Source organism: Lepisma saccharinum, chromosome 3 (genome assembly GCF_977018435.1).
Source record: "Lepisma saccharinum chromosome 3, izLepSacc3.1, whole genome shotgun sequence".
NCBI classification, from domain to species: Eukaryota; Metazoa; Arthropoda; class Insecta; order Zygentoma; family Lepismatidae; genus Lepisma; species Lepisma saccharinum.
In genome coordinates this window covers 44,243,918-44,258,783 of record NC_139231.1, presented here as the reverse complement: position 1 = coordinate 44,258,783, position 14,866 = coordinate 44,243,918, and the positions used below count along the sequence as shown (strand labels likewise).

The following is a 14,866-nucleotide window of genomic DNA, read 5'->3' as shown; positions in this document are numbered from 1 at the left end:
ATAAATTAAAAGAAAGGGAGAACGCTCGTCTGTGTATGAGGAAATAGGAGGGAGGGGGAGAGAGAGAGAGGGAGAGAGAGAGAGAGAGAGAGAGAGAGAGAGAGCGAGAGAGAGTTAAGAACAAAACAACAATAAAAACTAAAAGAATAGTCAGTAAAATTAACACATAGTAAGATATAGTAAAGAAGAAACAAAAACACAATGGAGCGGGGGAATACCAATAAATGAAATAATTGCTCAACGATTAGGTAATTTTTGCATATGCAAGAGTAGTCAAGTGAACTCTTTTGACTCTATGTGTGGACGTCCATGGAGGCGTGGTATTCATTGTTCGTTAATAGGTTGTCGTCTAAATCCATCAAATGCTTCCAATTATTTAAAAATAAATGTATTAATAACAATATTAGAACTGTACTGGTGTTTACGAGAATTAAAAATGGGGACTGGACCGAGCTGCTACCCACAACTGGTACATTGGATGTGTCTGAGGGCTCAGCCGTACGCTATTACTGCTCTTAGAAATTCAACGTCGGTGACAAGGAGATGAAAAATTCCACAGAAATGGAATATTTCATCGCTCTTCCGAACAACAAAAGGTCGACTTCCAACGGGTTATATCCTAACTGCGAACAATGTCTAAATGGTCTAAATTACGAACACACAAAATTGAGAAATATTTCGATGTCGTAATTGCGAACACAGGGAACTGAAAAACCTGTTTTGAAAAACAAATAAGAGTAGTGACGCAGAGAGACAGCTACTTTGATTAGAAACAATAGCCAACCTGATTGACTAATTATGGTCTTCTACTTGTAAATCCGTCCAAGCTCATTTCACCCTTTCAGCTTGTCGACATAATCAGATTTTCATTCATTCGTGTGTTAATGTCTCGAAAACCCCTTAGTGCCAAAAGACATGTGGGAGGCACTTCAACAGGAGGCACAAAAAAAAAAGGCTTAGAGGCTGAGGCAGAGAAAACTTGATTGATTGATTGATTTCCATTATTTTACTTCGCCTTTTGTGCCACTTTTGGCTAATTCGCGAAGATGGGGATGAGTGATGATATGATGAAATTGATAAGTGGACACTGACAAACATCCATGCCCAGGCCGGGATTCGAACCCGGGAACGCTGGCGTCGTAGCGCGATGTGCTAACCACTCCGCGGCAGAGAAAGCTAATGACATGATTCTTAGGATGGAAATGAACCTGGAAGGTGTAGAGTGGAAGAAGAAACATGTTTTATAGGACGAAAGGAGGGGGAGGAGCGTTAACAAGTACAAGGAGATAGGTTATATTCCTACAAGAGCAGTGTCACATGTTTTCTTCTTGTCAAGAAATACGACATGATGAAAATATGTTCACACACGAAGCACTGTGACTTTACTTAATGAACAGCCCTCGTATCTGCCAGTGTCCGACCGGGACGATAACAAAACACCGAGAACCGAAACGAAGATTCCATTCCGTTCGATTTCCTTAGTAACAGCAGGTACCTGCAATCCCACCCACACAATAAATAAAGGGAGGGAGGAGAACATTGCACTCCACGGAAGATGCAACCCTCGAAGCTGCAATTTGTCTTGCGCCACGGCGAGAGGAGATACATCTGGGCAGCGTACGGATTGATTGGATTGCTTTCGTGCTTCCAGCTTGTCCGTGTGTGTAACATGTCCTTCGAGGATTGTCTTTGTTTAATCTCCCCCCCCCTCTCTCTCTGTCTCTTAGGCCTTGGGGAAGATTCTAAATCAAACTGATGCTAGGTTGGGGCTCAGGGGCGGCCCCCTTTCCTCTTCGGACTCTGGGTTTAAGAAGGAGCTCCGAAAACATCTGTGTCAACATGACAGGGTTGTCTCGGAAAGAGAGAAACGAAAGTCCTGTCAATCTTGTAAAAACAGGGAATCTTCTCATTTTATGAAGCTCTAAATCGAAAATATTATACTAGTGCTGTGCTACAAGAGCTTGCGACGATCAATGAAACCCGTCCAGGATTGTGAGAAGGAAACAGTACACTAGAGAACTAACCGCATCATATCGATTGATGCATTTTGGTGCATTTTTGTATGTCGTGAAAGAAACACCAAAGTGCATCATTTGACTCAAGTGAGGATTTCTTTCAGTCGAGATGCAATTTAATGCATCAGTTGATACACCTTATGCACCTTCCTGCATCTTTTTGGATGATGCACTTAAACGTTTGGTCTGAGCTACAGACTTTATGTTCGGAGTCAGACGAAACGTTTATGTGCATCATCAAAAAAGATGTAGGAAGGTGCATCAAAACGCATCAGCTGATGCATTAAAGTGCATCTAGACTGAAATAAATCCTCTATTGAATCAAATTATGCACTTTGGTGTTTCTTTCACGACATACAAAAATGCACCAAAATGCATCAAATGTGAATCTGATTCTTTGAAGAAGTTACAAAACACACTTTAGTGCATCAACCGATGCATTCTGGTGCATCAATCGATATGATGCATTTAGTTCTCTGAGCGTATACCCCGGTTGGTTATAAAGATAATTGCTCTACTCAGAGTACTCTGGAGACCGTTCGAAGCAACTGATTGCAGAGAAACTTGGTATAGAGGCTGGCTATAGAGTCCATGGGAAAGCGAATGCCGACATATAAAGTAGTTCAAATTTTCGCCACCAGGCGAAAATACGGTACTGTGGGAGAAAGGGTATGGCATCACCTACACTTTGTTTCGGGAATCTGTGTAGCAAGACCGCGCATAACGGTAGAGCCCTCACTTTGCTTCATCTGGATAATTTATTGATACATTGCGGGATACAGTCCAAATGGATATAAAATAAGGGAGGAACTTAGTAACTATGTTTGTTTGTTTGAGTTCTGTTTTAAATCCACTTTCGTGCACAGTTAGGCTAATCGGAACTAGACCAATAGTTTAAAGTGGGATCTGAAACGTTGCGGAGTGTGCCTTCACCGGGTAGTAAATAGGTTACAAATGGATATAAAATACGGAGAGGATTCAGTAAATAGATCACAGATGGGTATAAAGTATAGAGCGAATGCATTAAATAGCTTCAAAATATGGGTGTAACATACGGAGTCAACGAGTCACAAATGGATGTAAAATACGGAGTGAAGTCAGTAAATATATGTCACAAAATGATTTAAAATACTGAAACAGATAAAAACTTGAAAAGAGTCATTCCCACATTTGCATATTCCCATTATTTCTCAACATTCCATTCCATTCCATTCCATCTGTGTACCAGTGCTGCGATAGTACAAGATAAAACTGTTCGGTCTTCTATCTCAGTCAAATTCGCACCTCGTGGTCAACCTTGCAGCCGAACAGAGAAAGAAGAAGATAAATAACATAACTTCCACAAATACGAAAAGAGCAATAAATAACCGAGGGGTAAAAATTATAACCCATCTCATAAGACATACATAATATCTTTTTTGAGTCTGTTTTTAAGTCCACCTTATGCACAGAAAGACTAATCGGCGACAGACGTACAGTTTAAATTGGGATCCGTTATTATTGCGAACGAACGGTAGAGTGTTATGATAAGCATGATCATATTTGAGTGCTATAATTGTCATTGTTTCTCGGTAACCACTGAGGATTTTGTGACGTAAAGAAACGCAGAATTTGTTCGGAGATTCAGTTAATTCAGATACCCCGTGTTCGAATGCCTTTTTGGGAAGGAATTTTCCGTGTTATTGGATTCAAGGTCCTATTCGTATCTGTACATAAAAAGGGCATTAAAACTTCTGGAAGAAACATTACCAACTGCCAAAGAGTCTTCCATATACTCGTTCGGCGACAAAAATCCAAGTCCGCTAACGTTCCCCTCGCACCCATGCGAATGACGCGTAAACGAATACATGACAGGAGAAGACGTAAAGCGCATCTCTATGATCTCCCCCTCAATATACGGGAGCATCCTTCCAAGATACGGTCTGGCGTAACGAACATGACTCAAAAACCGTAAATCACGGACTTCCGGAACGGACTCGAACACCGTCGCCTTCTAATGTGGAGGATTCGCCGTCGATTTGCTAAGTTATCGGGTGGTTACTCGTCCACCCGGGAGAGCTCAGCAAATTGAACCAATAAAGCGAGATAAATCTGCTTGCGACGCCCTCGCAAGCTCTCTCACGATAAACATTCCATTTCCTGTTCGCTAGTCGTAAAAAAAATGTTCGAAACGTAAGTGCGTGTTGATACCGCAGAACAACCCGCTTTCTATCCGTTCTTTATGCCGTTCATTGTTTTTATCTCCCCATATAGGGGGGTGGAGACGTTCGTTTCTTTATCTACTAGATGTCAGTTGGACACGAATTGTCCTTAAAAAGAAAAAAAAACAAGAAAAAAAACACTCCAATTAATGACGAGAAACTGCATCCGTAAACGCGAATGGATCGCACCAATTGTATTTTAAAAAGTTTATTTTATTGAAACCAGAGGTGGACGTTCGAGTCTGAATCATCCGAATCCTATTCCGACGGAAATCGGATCGTGGATCCAATAACAGAACCTTGGATTCTATATCCGATTCCCAAATCCGATATCCGAATCCTTGATCCGATACCTGGATCCTGATTCCGATATCCGAATCCTCGATCCGATATATCAATCCTGAATACAAATTCCGAATCCTGAATCCAAATCCTCGATCTCATATCCGAATCCTGAATCTGATGTCCAAATCCTGAAACAAATATCCGAATTCTGAATCCGATATCGGAATTCTGAATTCCAATCCTCGATCCGGAATCCGATATCCAAATCTTGAATCCGAATTCTCGATCTGACATCCGAATCCTCGATCCGATATGCCAATCCTGAATCCGATATCCAAATCTCGAATCCGAAATATAGATCCGATATCCGAATCATGAATCGGAATCCTAGATCTGATATTAGAATCTTGATTCAAATCCTTGATCCGATATTCAAACCTTGAATCCAAATACTCTATCCGACATCCCAATCCTGAATCCGACATCCAAATCTTGAATCCGAATTCTCTATCCGATATCGGATTCCTGAATTCGATATTAGAATCCTGAATCCCAATCCTCGATCCGATATCCCACTGCACACAGATACAGAATTGAAGGGTGAAAACCGTATGCTTCTATCGCGTATCATTTTCATTGGACAGCCACCTGATGCTTGTGTGAAAGGCATATTACAATACACTGCACAGTAAGAAAGCACAGTAACAATACCTACAAACATGACGTTGTGGAGCACTTACGCTTGTACATATCTGTAGGGGTCTCCCTGATGATAGACCAACAATAGTCAGCAAGTATACTGCCGTTCCAACCACTTTTCAAACACAGCAATCTCCTGGTGGAACCTTTCCCCATGTTCATCACTGACTGCTCCCAGGTTTTTCGGGGAAAAGCCCACATGCGAGTCCAGAAAGTGTAATTTGAGGTACATGTGACATCACATGATATGGAATCAGTGCACCATGTTACGAACAGTGATTCATATTTGTGTGCTTTGCTGGGTCAGAAAGTGTAGAATCAAACGGCTCCAATATGTGTGCCAACAAACACACCTTCCTTAACCTTTGTCTCACTTAAGTGTGGGAATATCGTCGAGAGGTACCTTAAAGCTTGGCCTTCTCGGCCTAGTGCTTTGTCGAAGATTCTCATCAAACCAAGCTTGATGTGTAATGGGGCAGAAATACATTCTGATTGATTTATTATATTAAAATAACTTCTCTCTCGTTGCCGCATCCCACATTTTGGGGCTTCTCAATTAGATCTCGTGATATGTTCTTGATGCCTGTAGTAGCGACCAGTGTTTACGGACATAATGATTATCTCCATCCCGACTGTCCAACTCACAGAGGAAGCAACAGTATTTCATGTAACCTTCTTGCATGCATCTTATCCTATCATACCAATGTATAATTTCGAGCATTCATTCTTTGTAACACAAGAGAAACACACTTTCGGCTATTGTACCTTAGTCTCTTATGTAACTTTCAAATTTTGTGTTTTTGGCTAAATTACACGTTATACACGGAAACAAATTGCAGATTCGTTTTTGTCATGCACAAATACATTACAATCACACATTTTCATCTAAAGGACAAATTTCGTGTTGTGCAGTGTATCCCAATCCGGAATCCGATAACCAAATCTTGAATCCGATAACCAAATCTTGAATCCGAATTCTCGATCCGATATCCGAATCCTGAATCCCAAGCCTCGATCCGATATCACAATCCTGAATCCAGTATCCAAATCTTGAATCCCAATCTTAGATCCGATATCCGAATCCTGAATCCGAATTGTTGATCCGATATTAGAATGCTGAATCCGATATCTGAAACCTCAAAGAAATGGTTCCACCCATCTTTAAATATACTAACCAAATCCAAATCTGAATAAGCACTCCAAGGTACTGCCATACAATACTATCCATACCTCCATTCATAAAAGTCGTGGCTTTCGCAAAAAAAACAATAATTTTTTGTTCACAATCTTGCAATGTGTTGAACGATTAAGCTCAAATACTATGATAGGTGTGCTATGAGAATTGCATCACAAGATCTTGATCTTGAGCACAAGATCTCTAGTTTCCTGCATCAACAGCAGTCACAATAAATATCGTCCGTCTTTTAGCACTTGCTATATTTCCAATATGTAGTCCGATGATATCTAAAATCATCTGGGACGTTCATTTCCTAGGTTCCAAAAATGTGAACAGCTATAGAAATGTCAAAAGATGGGCAAAAGACGAGAAAATGTTTATCATTACTGATGATAGCTTGAACGGTGTTCATGTGTATGTGGGTTCATATTTTACACTTCGAGATCGGTGTAACCATCATGTTCCGGGAATCAAATATCACTATGAAGGTCTCCGAATGATGTTTGTTTATTTGGAAAGTACATTAAAAGGGAAGGTTTTTGAACCCTCTATCACAACCACTGAGCATAACAGTAGCGTTTACTCTTCTCGGGATAAGCTCACAACGTGAGGTTTACTGGAAGAAGTCTTCTGGATGTAAGGGCAACTTCAAGATGTAAGATCCAGACGTGTTAATTCGCACAGGCACTCGACATCAAGCCTCGAGTTGGCCCACGGCCTTTCGTCTTGCAGTCGCCATCACCTTCGTATATCTTCCGGAAGATAAAACTTAGATGTCGTCATGCACTGGTAGCCGCTGAAGGATTCGATAGTCCTCCCAGTGAGGGAAATCACAACATGTAAATATAAATGAAAATACAATTTCAAAGTGGTAGGAATGAGGGGAAAATGTTGACTTACCTTCTGAAACTTCGTCCATAGCTATTCCCATCTGCAGAGCTGAAAGCACCATCGCTATCACAGCGAACGTTGCACCAGTCCTTACAAGTCCACTGTCCGCCATTTCTGACCGCATCACACACTGCACCACACCGGCACGAAACGCAATCCACAAAGACCGCTTCCTGAAAGTAGAATAAAAACTAGCAATGTAAGCAAATTACTGTACTCTTGACGACAAATCACTACACTCAATAGCAGAAAACACTATTTCACGAACCATATACATTTTAATTGAACCTAGAAAATCCTAAAATGTTCTGTCTGCCATGGTATCCAAATATACTGCAGCTTTAGCCACGTTTTGATAATACAGGGGTGATGTGACTGGTCAATAGAGTTTGAAAAATACTCCCCTACCTTCTGCTCATAAAATATCAGTGGCAGAAGAATTAGAAGCATAAAACTTGTCTGAATATTATTGGCCATGGTTTACTTATTAAAGTGACTTCTACATTGGACATTGCCCATTGTCCACTTTAAACTTTACTTATTGAAGCACTAGGTTTCAAAAGATTCTTCAATTAAAACATGAATGAGGATAGTTCAACTAGCTGATAGTTTGAGTGTACCTTCATCGGAATGTAGCTGGCAGAGAAGGGAATAACTATACGATGAAAACTCAAGTGTAATAGCTCACGAAGCATGATTTTTTCGCTTCTTGAACGCTAGCTGTACATCTTTATATGTTATGTAACCGGTATATTTGTTGTGTAATGCGGTTTTCTTATATACTCTTTTTTGACTGTGACTACAAAATAATGAGAGGGCTGCATTCTTACTGAAAAATCCTATTAAGAAAAAGTACCGAGAAAAGGACTACTCAAAATTAGGCAGTCTATTTAATGTCTAAATCTCTTCCAATGGGTTGTTAGGGTGCAGTGTTAATATATGTCAGGAGAATGTGACCTCTTCAAATATTAAACGTGAACATCAGGCAATTAACTACAACGATACAACGTTGAAAATTGAAAATTGGGAATTGGAATTGATTACTCTGAAGAACCAGTGTCCTGCATAGTCATGGATATATTAATTAGTGTATCTGGCCTGTGGATACTTGATGTACGGGACTGTGCCTCAGAAGGCTTATCGTGGTACAGTTCCCGCGACTAATTGGTCTGTCGTCTGCTGGAAGACCTCTCTAGTTATTACATAAGCAGCTCTTTCCATTGAGAGGATAGCATGACCCAGTAATGTGCTTTATTCTCTGCCAGTCACAACTTGCCGTTCATTTTATGAGGGGAATTTGAATACTTGGTTGCCATATTCACAGCAGAGGGGAAGAGAAGATAAACAGACTCAGAGAGAGCAGATATTTCAGATGGTTGGCAGGAAAGTATTTGCCCTCTAAAGACCTGAATAGCTCATTGTTATAATTTGCATGCCTTTCGAAGGACTCGTGCAACAGCACGACCACTGGCCATGTCTGCACGAAGTATGCCTTTGGCGACAACAGCAGTCCGCTGACGACAGACAACCTATTGGGGGGAACTGTACCACGATATCCCTTTCTGAGTGCACCAGTTTCAGCCTGTACTAGGCTGGATAGAAATTTGAAACTCATATGCTGTTGTTGTAAAAATATGTATAATTTTTTAATGAAGATTGCTGCTACTTTTGTTTGAAAGGGGAAACCGTGCAGTTGTGCTTTCAATGTCAGTAGTAAGTAGGGTTCATAAATACTCAGATACCAATGTTCTATTTCTTATTGGAGCAGGCAGGATGCAAGATGAACACTTGCAAAACCATGGAGAAATTTTCACTGAGTGGAGTGAATCATCATTATGATTCATTTTTCCGAAAAAGAGTTAGTTTAAGCGGACTTTATGCACAGAGAAGCTAATCGAGACTGGACTTAAGTGAAATCCGAGCAACGATATGCCTCCACAGGATATCGAACCCGGAAGCCTTTGATTACAAGTCTACGATGTTACCACTATGCCATCGGAGAGACACATTTCCTTAAATAAAAATAATGTCGGATAGATGTAAAGGTGGCAAAATAAGCTGCAGACTTTTCTTTGTCCACCTTACGGACGAAGTCAAAGTAAACAAAAACACGTGATCTATGAGCCTGCATATTGGTTAATACTTAGCACGTCATAGTGGCCAAGGGTTTATGTGATAAAGTCCCACGACATGAATATAGCAGCATTCATCAGTGCTGTTGTTTTACGATACGCACTATATTCCTTCCTGCGAGACAGCTGCTGGAATGAACCAATAGGATTTCTCGAGAGTCACGTGCAACTGTTTACATCAGCTTCATTCTTACGATGGACAGACAATAGCCAAAAGTAGAAGCCACAATCTTCCGTTATGAATTCCATGGTCGCCTCACTGGATTCCCTGTAATCACACTGAGAGAGCTCCTCCAGTCCCTCTCGACCAAACGTCGCTCTCTCCTCCAAACTAACCACTTCACCTTTTCCATTCCATTCCGCGAGGCGAAACCAAAACCGCGAGTCACGTGACCCCATGGAAGTCCATTCCGCGGATTAAAGAAGCAATTTAGGGAATTGGCCGCTTCAACGCGCCTGGCGGAGAGCTTCAAAAGAACCGCGCCCGGCTACTCGAGAGCCATCTGTAGTCGAGGAAAGGCAGCACTCGGTTATGTTTCGTTTCCGTTCACTAGAGCCTGATTGGAAAGAAACCTATACGAGGTAAGACGTGCACAATGCTTTGATGGAGGGTTGTAGAACTGTATTTATGCATTTGCGAGTCTGCGATCCAGCATTTCGCTAGTTTTGACCCAGAAGAAACGTCGTTTAGGTTTAGGTAACCCTCGGGCGCAGTGTTGCCACAACCATACAGCGCAATTTTCCATTAAAAGGTGCAAAATTTGCGTCTAAATTTGTCCTCATAAACCTCGATCATAAAACTTTATTAACTCTTACTATTATTAGCAGTAATGGAATTATTAATTTTTGCCATTGTGTTATAAAAAAAAAACATTAATTCACGGAAATATCAGGTTTCATTGAATAGATCAATATTGAAATCGAGTTGTCTACTTTGCGAAAACATGTGTTATTGCAACAATTTTAAAGTTGGAGTCACTTATAAATTTAAACATTTCGTTTGGTGGGAACGAATTACGTCATCAATAAGAGAAAATTAATATCATACTAGATTTCAAACACAGCTTAAATTTAATATGTGAACCGGATATTCCACAGCAATTTTCATATTTTACATGAAATTCCTCTCCTCACCTCAAATTCTCGTTGAATTTTTCTGCGCAAATGGAAATCCCTTCAGGTGGCAACACTGATTCGCAGGAAATTTTTTGGTAGATTCTCTTCGAGGTACAAGCCCGAAGGAAAGCTCACAGAAGACTGACAAGAAAAACGCAACGTAATATGTTACATACACACAAAAACAGCACCACTTCACATCTCACTGCTAACTCGCCAGCAACACAACACAGTCACTCCAAAACTGTACCCCCTTCAGGAGTTGTGGCTCGACGACCTTCCTAAAATTCACCCTCCCCAACCGCTGCTGAGACTTTGTGATCATCACCAAGCATTTGGATAGGCTCTCCCCCCGCCCCTGCCTCCTCCCAAAGGACTTCTTTTTACCCTCCCCTTTGTGTCAACTGGGACTCCCCGCTCAGGGGGTCAACCGATCCAAACAATGATGAAGGGAGACGATGGCAGATCTAACGAGCGTCTCAAACATCAGGAACGCGGGTGACCTCTTTTAAAAAGAAATATTTGTTCCGTTTATTTGCCTTCGCAGTGGAGTTTCACCATGGCTTACATCCGGTCCACGCCTAAAAAACCTTCTGTACATACACAGTGGCCATTAACCAAGTTCTACGTGTTCACCTTCAAAGGTTAGAATGCGAGACACGTGAATGGGGTCCCCCTCCCCTATACTCGTTCCGATATTTAGGCCAGAGAATGATCGATGGAATTAAATCATTTTCTATCAATGGATTCAAATGACTCATAAAATCTTGATGTGAGAATAAATATACCGAGAATAAAATAAAATGTAGTGAAATTACTTTCGTAACATGTCTGGCTGTTTTGTATTTGCAGCTTGGAAGCGAGTCATAACTCTCGAGACCACCAATCAACAAGCAAACCGCTGACGTCATCTCAACCCAGCACCTATCGCTAACAAGTCTTGCTGACGCTCTACGCTGTTGGTAGGCTCGCTACTTAGACTTGTGTACCTAGTCGGAGATGTTCAGAAAATAATCGGACTGCATTACTATGCGACTCTTATTCATACACACCGAGGGGTGGTTCTTGGCTATACAGATACGTTATATGTACAGCGTGTACATAAAGTCTGTAAACACTTTCATTAGTTGAACAAGTAAAGTCATAGGTTTCTTGTATTGCAGGTGTTCCCTGTAATGCCATTTCTCGCAATCTACGATTAGCATCGGAAATTCGTCACAGTCGGGTGTTCCTGTGCGAAGGGAAAAAGTGGCCGGCCAGGCTGAGTGAATTGAGGGAGCCGTAACAAGGAGCCCGAGGAAATATGAACGCAGAGATTTACGTAAGTTGGCTATGCCACCAATGCCTGAGTGGAGTATTTGCGGGGGAAAAAAAGTATGAAACTTTACCGACTGAAGTTAGTGCAAACGTTATATTTTCAAGACAAAGATAGGCGGTACCAGTTTTGCTGTGAATTGCAGCAGAGAGCAGACGACTTCGTTTGTTTGTTAATTTTCAGTGATGAAGCAACATTAGATTGCCTTCCTGCTTTGCGTTTCTTTCCCGTATTTGCTCCCAAATTTCCGTTGGATATCTGTAGCGCTCTTTTGTTTTGTCAAAATGTAGCACACAAAAAGCCTATTCTTCTTAAAGTATACAGGCACTAACCCAAAGTGGAAAATATATGTAGATCAGCATTAGGTCTGTGCTTAAAATGCAGCAAACTTGTGCAATCCTCCATACAGAAATTTACTAGATAACAAACAAAAACAAATTAATGTTTTCATTTGATTCTCCCTTGTACTTTCTTTACAGTACATTTTTGTAAGCGTTACCGGACTTTATGTACACCCTGTACAGTTCCGGACGAACTTAAGGGAAATCTGACCTTATCTCGACGAGGCGTGGGTCCACCGCATGTTCTTTCGATGTTGTCAATCCTTGTTGCCGAAAGGCCAGTGGTGGTCGGAGGGGGAATTCGCTCTCGCACGTAAAGTTCAGAAGAGGACAAGAAGTGAAGGGGGCGGTCGATAAGTATATCAAAGCCGTAAACCTAGCTCTGAGCTATGACCTATCCATCAGTTGGGAGAAGTTGGGGAGCTACTGTTAAGAGCATCTGATCTTTTCCAAGGCAAAACACTTCCTTGAAGTTTACCCGAACTTCATTGCAGGTCTAATCGAGCGTTGTGATAACACTGGCAGCTTGTGAAACAAGAATCCCGGGTTTCGGCACCCTGTAAAAATTGGACAACTAGATCCTGAAATACTCGCTTCCCTGCATAATGCCAGACTGTCGCCTAAGAACAGCAAGTAAGTAGAGGTAGCCAGCCAACACACATATCGCAAGGATCTAGGTGTCTCATTTTTATTGCACAACAACGGATAAAACCTGTTGTTTGTTACTGGACTACAGTAGAAACAACATAAACCTTATGCAAACACAGTAGCAAACTTTGGGCAACATCCGACCTTATGACTCGCCAGCTTGTAGCCTGTAGCCTGTAGGAGGAGGGCCGCAGCATGATTTCGCTGATAACTCAGCACATTCCAAAAAGTGCCATACAGCGTTATTCGGTGGAATGCTTCAATTATCAGTCCTTTATAAAAAAAAAAAATTAAAAAAATCAAGTTACTCTGACTTTAATGAAATCATATGCGTGAACTATAAGGTCCGTCATCAGGCACATCTAATCAATCAACCAATCTTTTATTTTCGACCTAACAGCTTCTAAGCCGATTTTGTCCATGATTTCGTTTTGGAACATACATAATTAATTTACATTTAAATTATCGTTATATCTTTTCCTCCCATTATTTCACAGAAGTTGTATTAAGACGATTTAGAACAAAAATAAAATAATTTCCCTTTACAATTTCATGTTACATTTTCATTTTTTGAAGAATGTTAACAAACTATACCCCACTTGAACATCTGGATTGGTACCCAAACTGATCAAGTTTATTCAAAATTGAACCTTTAAATCATAAAAAGGTTTGTATGATATATTTCTTTCCATATCAAATTTTGGACATTCCAGTATTAGGCCTATATGATGCACATTTGCCCTTCCCTAGCTACATCCACATCTCTTATTATTCGTTACTTCAATTCTGAATAAATGTTGTTTACCTCCTTGTAAGACGACGCGAAACTCGGTTGCTAAGAGACCTAAACCTGACAATCTAACCTAACAACTTAGGCATTATTAGAATTGTAATTGTGAAAATAATGCATATTAGTTGCTTAGAAGGGTTAAGTTTGGTGCTATCAGGATGTTTTAGCAACCGATTTTCGCGACGTGTTTGGATCTGGATGTGTCTGCTGACAGGTCCTGAAATACCGGGTGGCCAGAATTAAAGTTACTCAACTCAGAGTCTTCTGTAGCCTGTTTGAGGCATCGTAGAACTCGGAAATTTGGTGAATCCACTATGCATACCATGGGGAAGAGGATGGCGATAAAAGAAAAATAGTTCAATTTTCCGGCACCAGGTTGAAATGTGGCGCTGTACTTCCATGATGGGTTGTAATAATGACGTAAACTGCTCCAATTGGTTATGGATTAACGAGAGATTATTTCCTCGCAACTTCCAGCCAGTAACAAATGTCTTTCTAATTAATAATTCAGCTAAATCACTTAACGTGATTATTTGTACAACCCATCATGAAGTACAGCGCCACATTTCAACCTGGTGGTGGAAAGTTGAACTATTTTTCTTTTGTCGCCATCATCTTCCCCATGGTCTGCATAGTGGATTCAACAAATTTCAGAATTCTACGATGCCTTAAACAGGCTACAGAGGGCTCTGAGTTGGGTAACTTTAATTATGGCCACCCGGTATATAACTTTAGGCTAATATTCATTTTACAGAGGGGCAAAAACTTCCATTGCCATCCCTCTTCGTGATGCCCATAATATTGCACAGTGGTTCGGGTCCCGCTCGAAACTGTTGGTCTAGTCCTATATGAGCATAACGTGGACTTAAACTTTGACAAAAAACTGAACATTGTTGATGGTAATGTTTGATGTGCAAAAAATATGCAGTACATGCGGAAGAAACATTTTCACCTTGCAAAAAATATTTACGATCTTTGGTTCTTACCTTTATTGTTATGATTTTTGAAAGCTTTTTTTTTTTAACAGATTTGAATAGGGCTTTTTTTCTTTGCTGTCTCGTAGTTTCGGTGGGAGGGGTAAACTACTACTCCATTTTCACCTCTCCCCAAACCCGCTATGTGGGTAAGGATAATGAAGGAATGAAAAGAATAATCGAGGAACGTAAAAATAATGCGAAATGTTCAGTTTTCAGCTTATTCTGGGAGCAGTTTTAGCCCACGGACATTTTCAAAACAAATTACCTCCTTTTCTCCGA

The 14,866-nt window shown here is 40.7% G+C and overlaps 1 protein-coding gene across 2 annotated transcripts in view; it reads right to left on the bottom strand.

The window, feature by feature from the left end:
• Sema2a (Semaphorin 2a) overlaps window positions 1–14,866 on the bottom strand; it is a 1,542,453-nt gene that overhangs the window by 843,272 nt on the left and 684,315 nt on the right. For both annotated transcript variants that reach the window (XM_083118491.1, XM_083118494.1), the window contains exon 5: window positions 7,278–7,441. In XM_083118491.1, coding sequence (XP_082974617.1) covers window positions 7,278–7,441 — 164 coding nt within the window. The remainder of the gene's footprint in view (window positions 1–7,277; window positions 7,442–14,866) is intronic.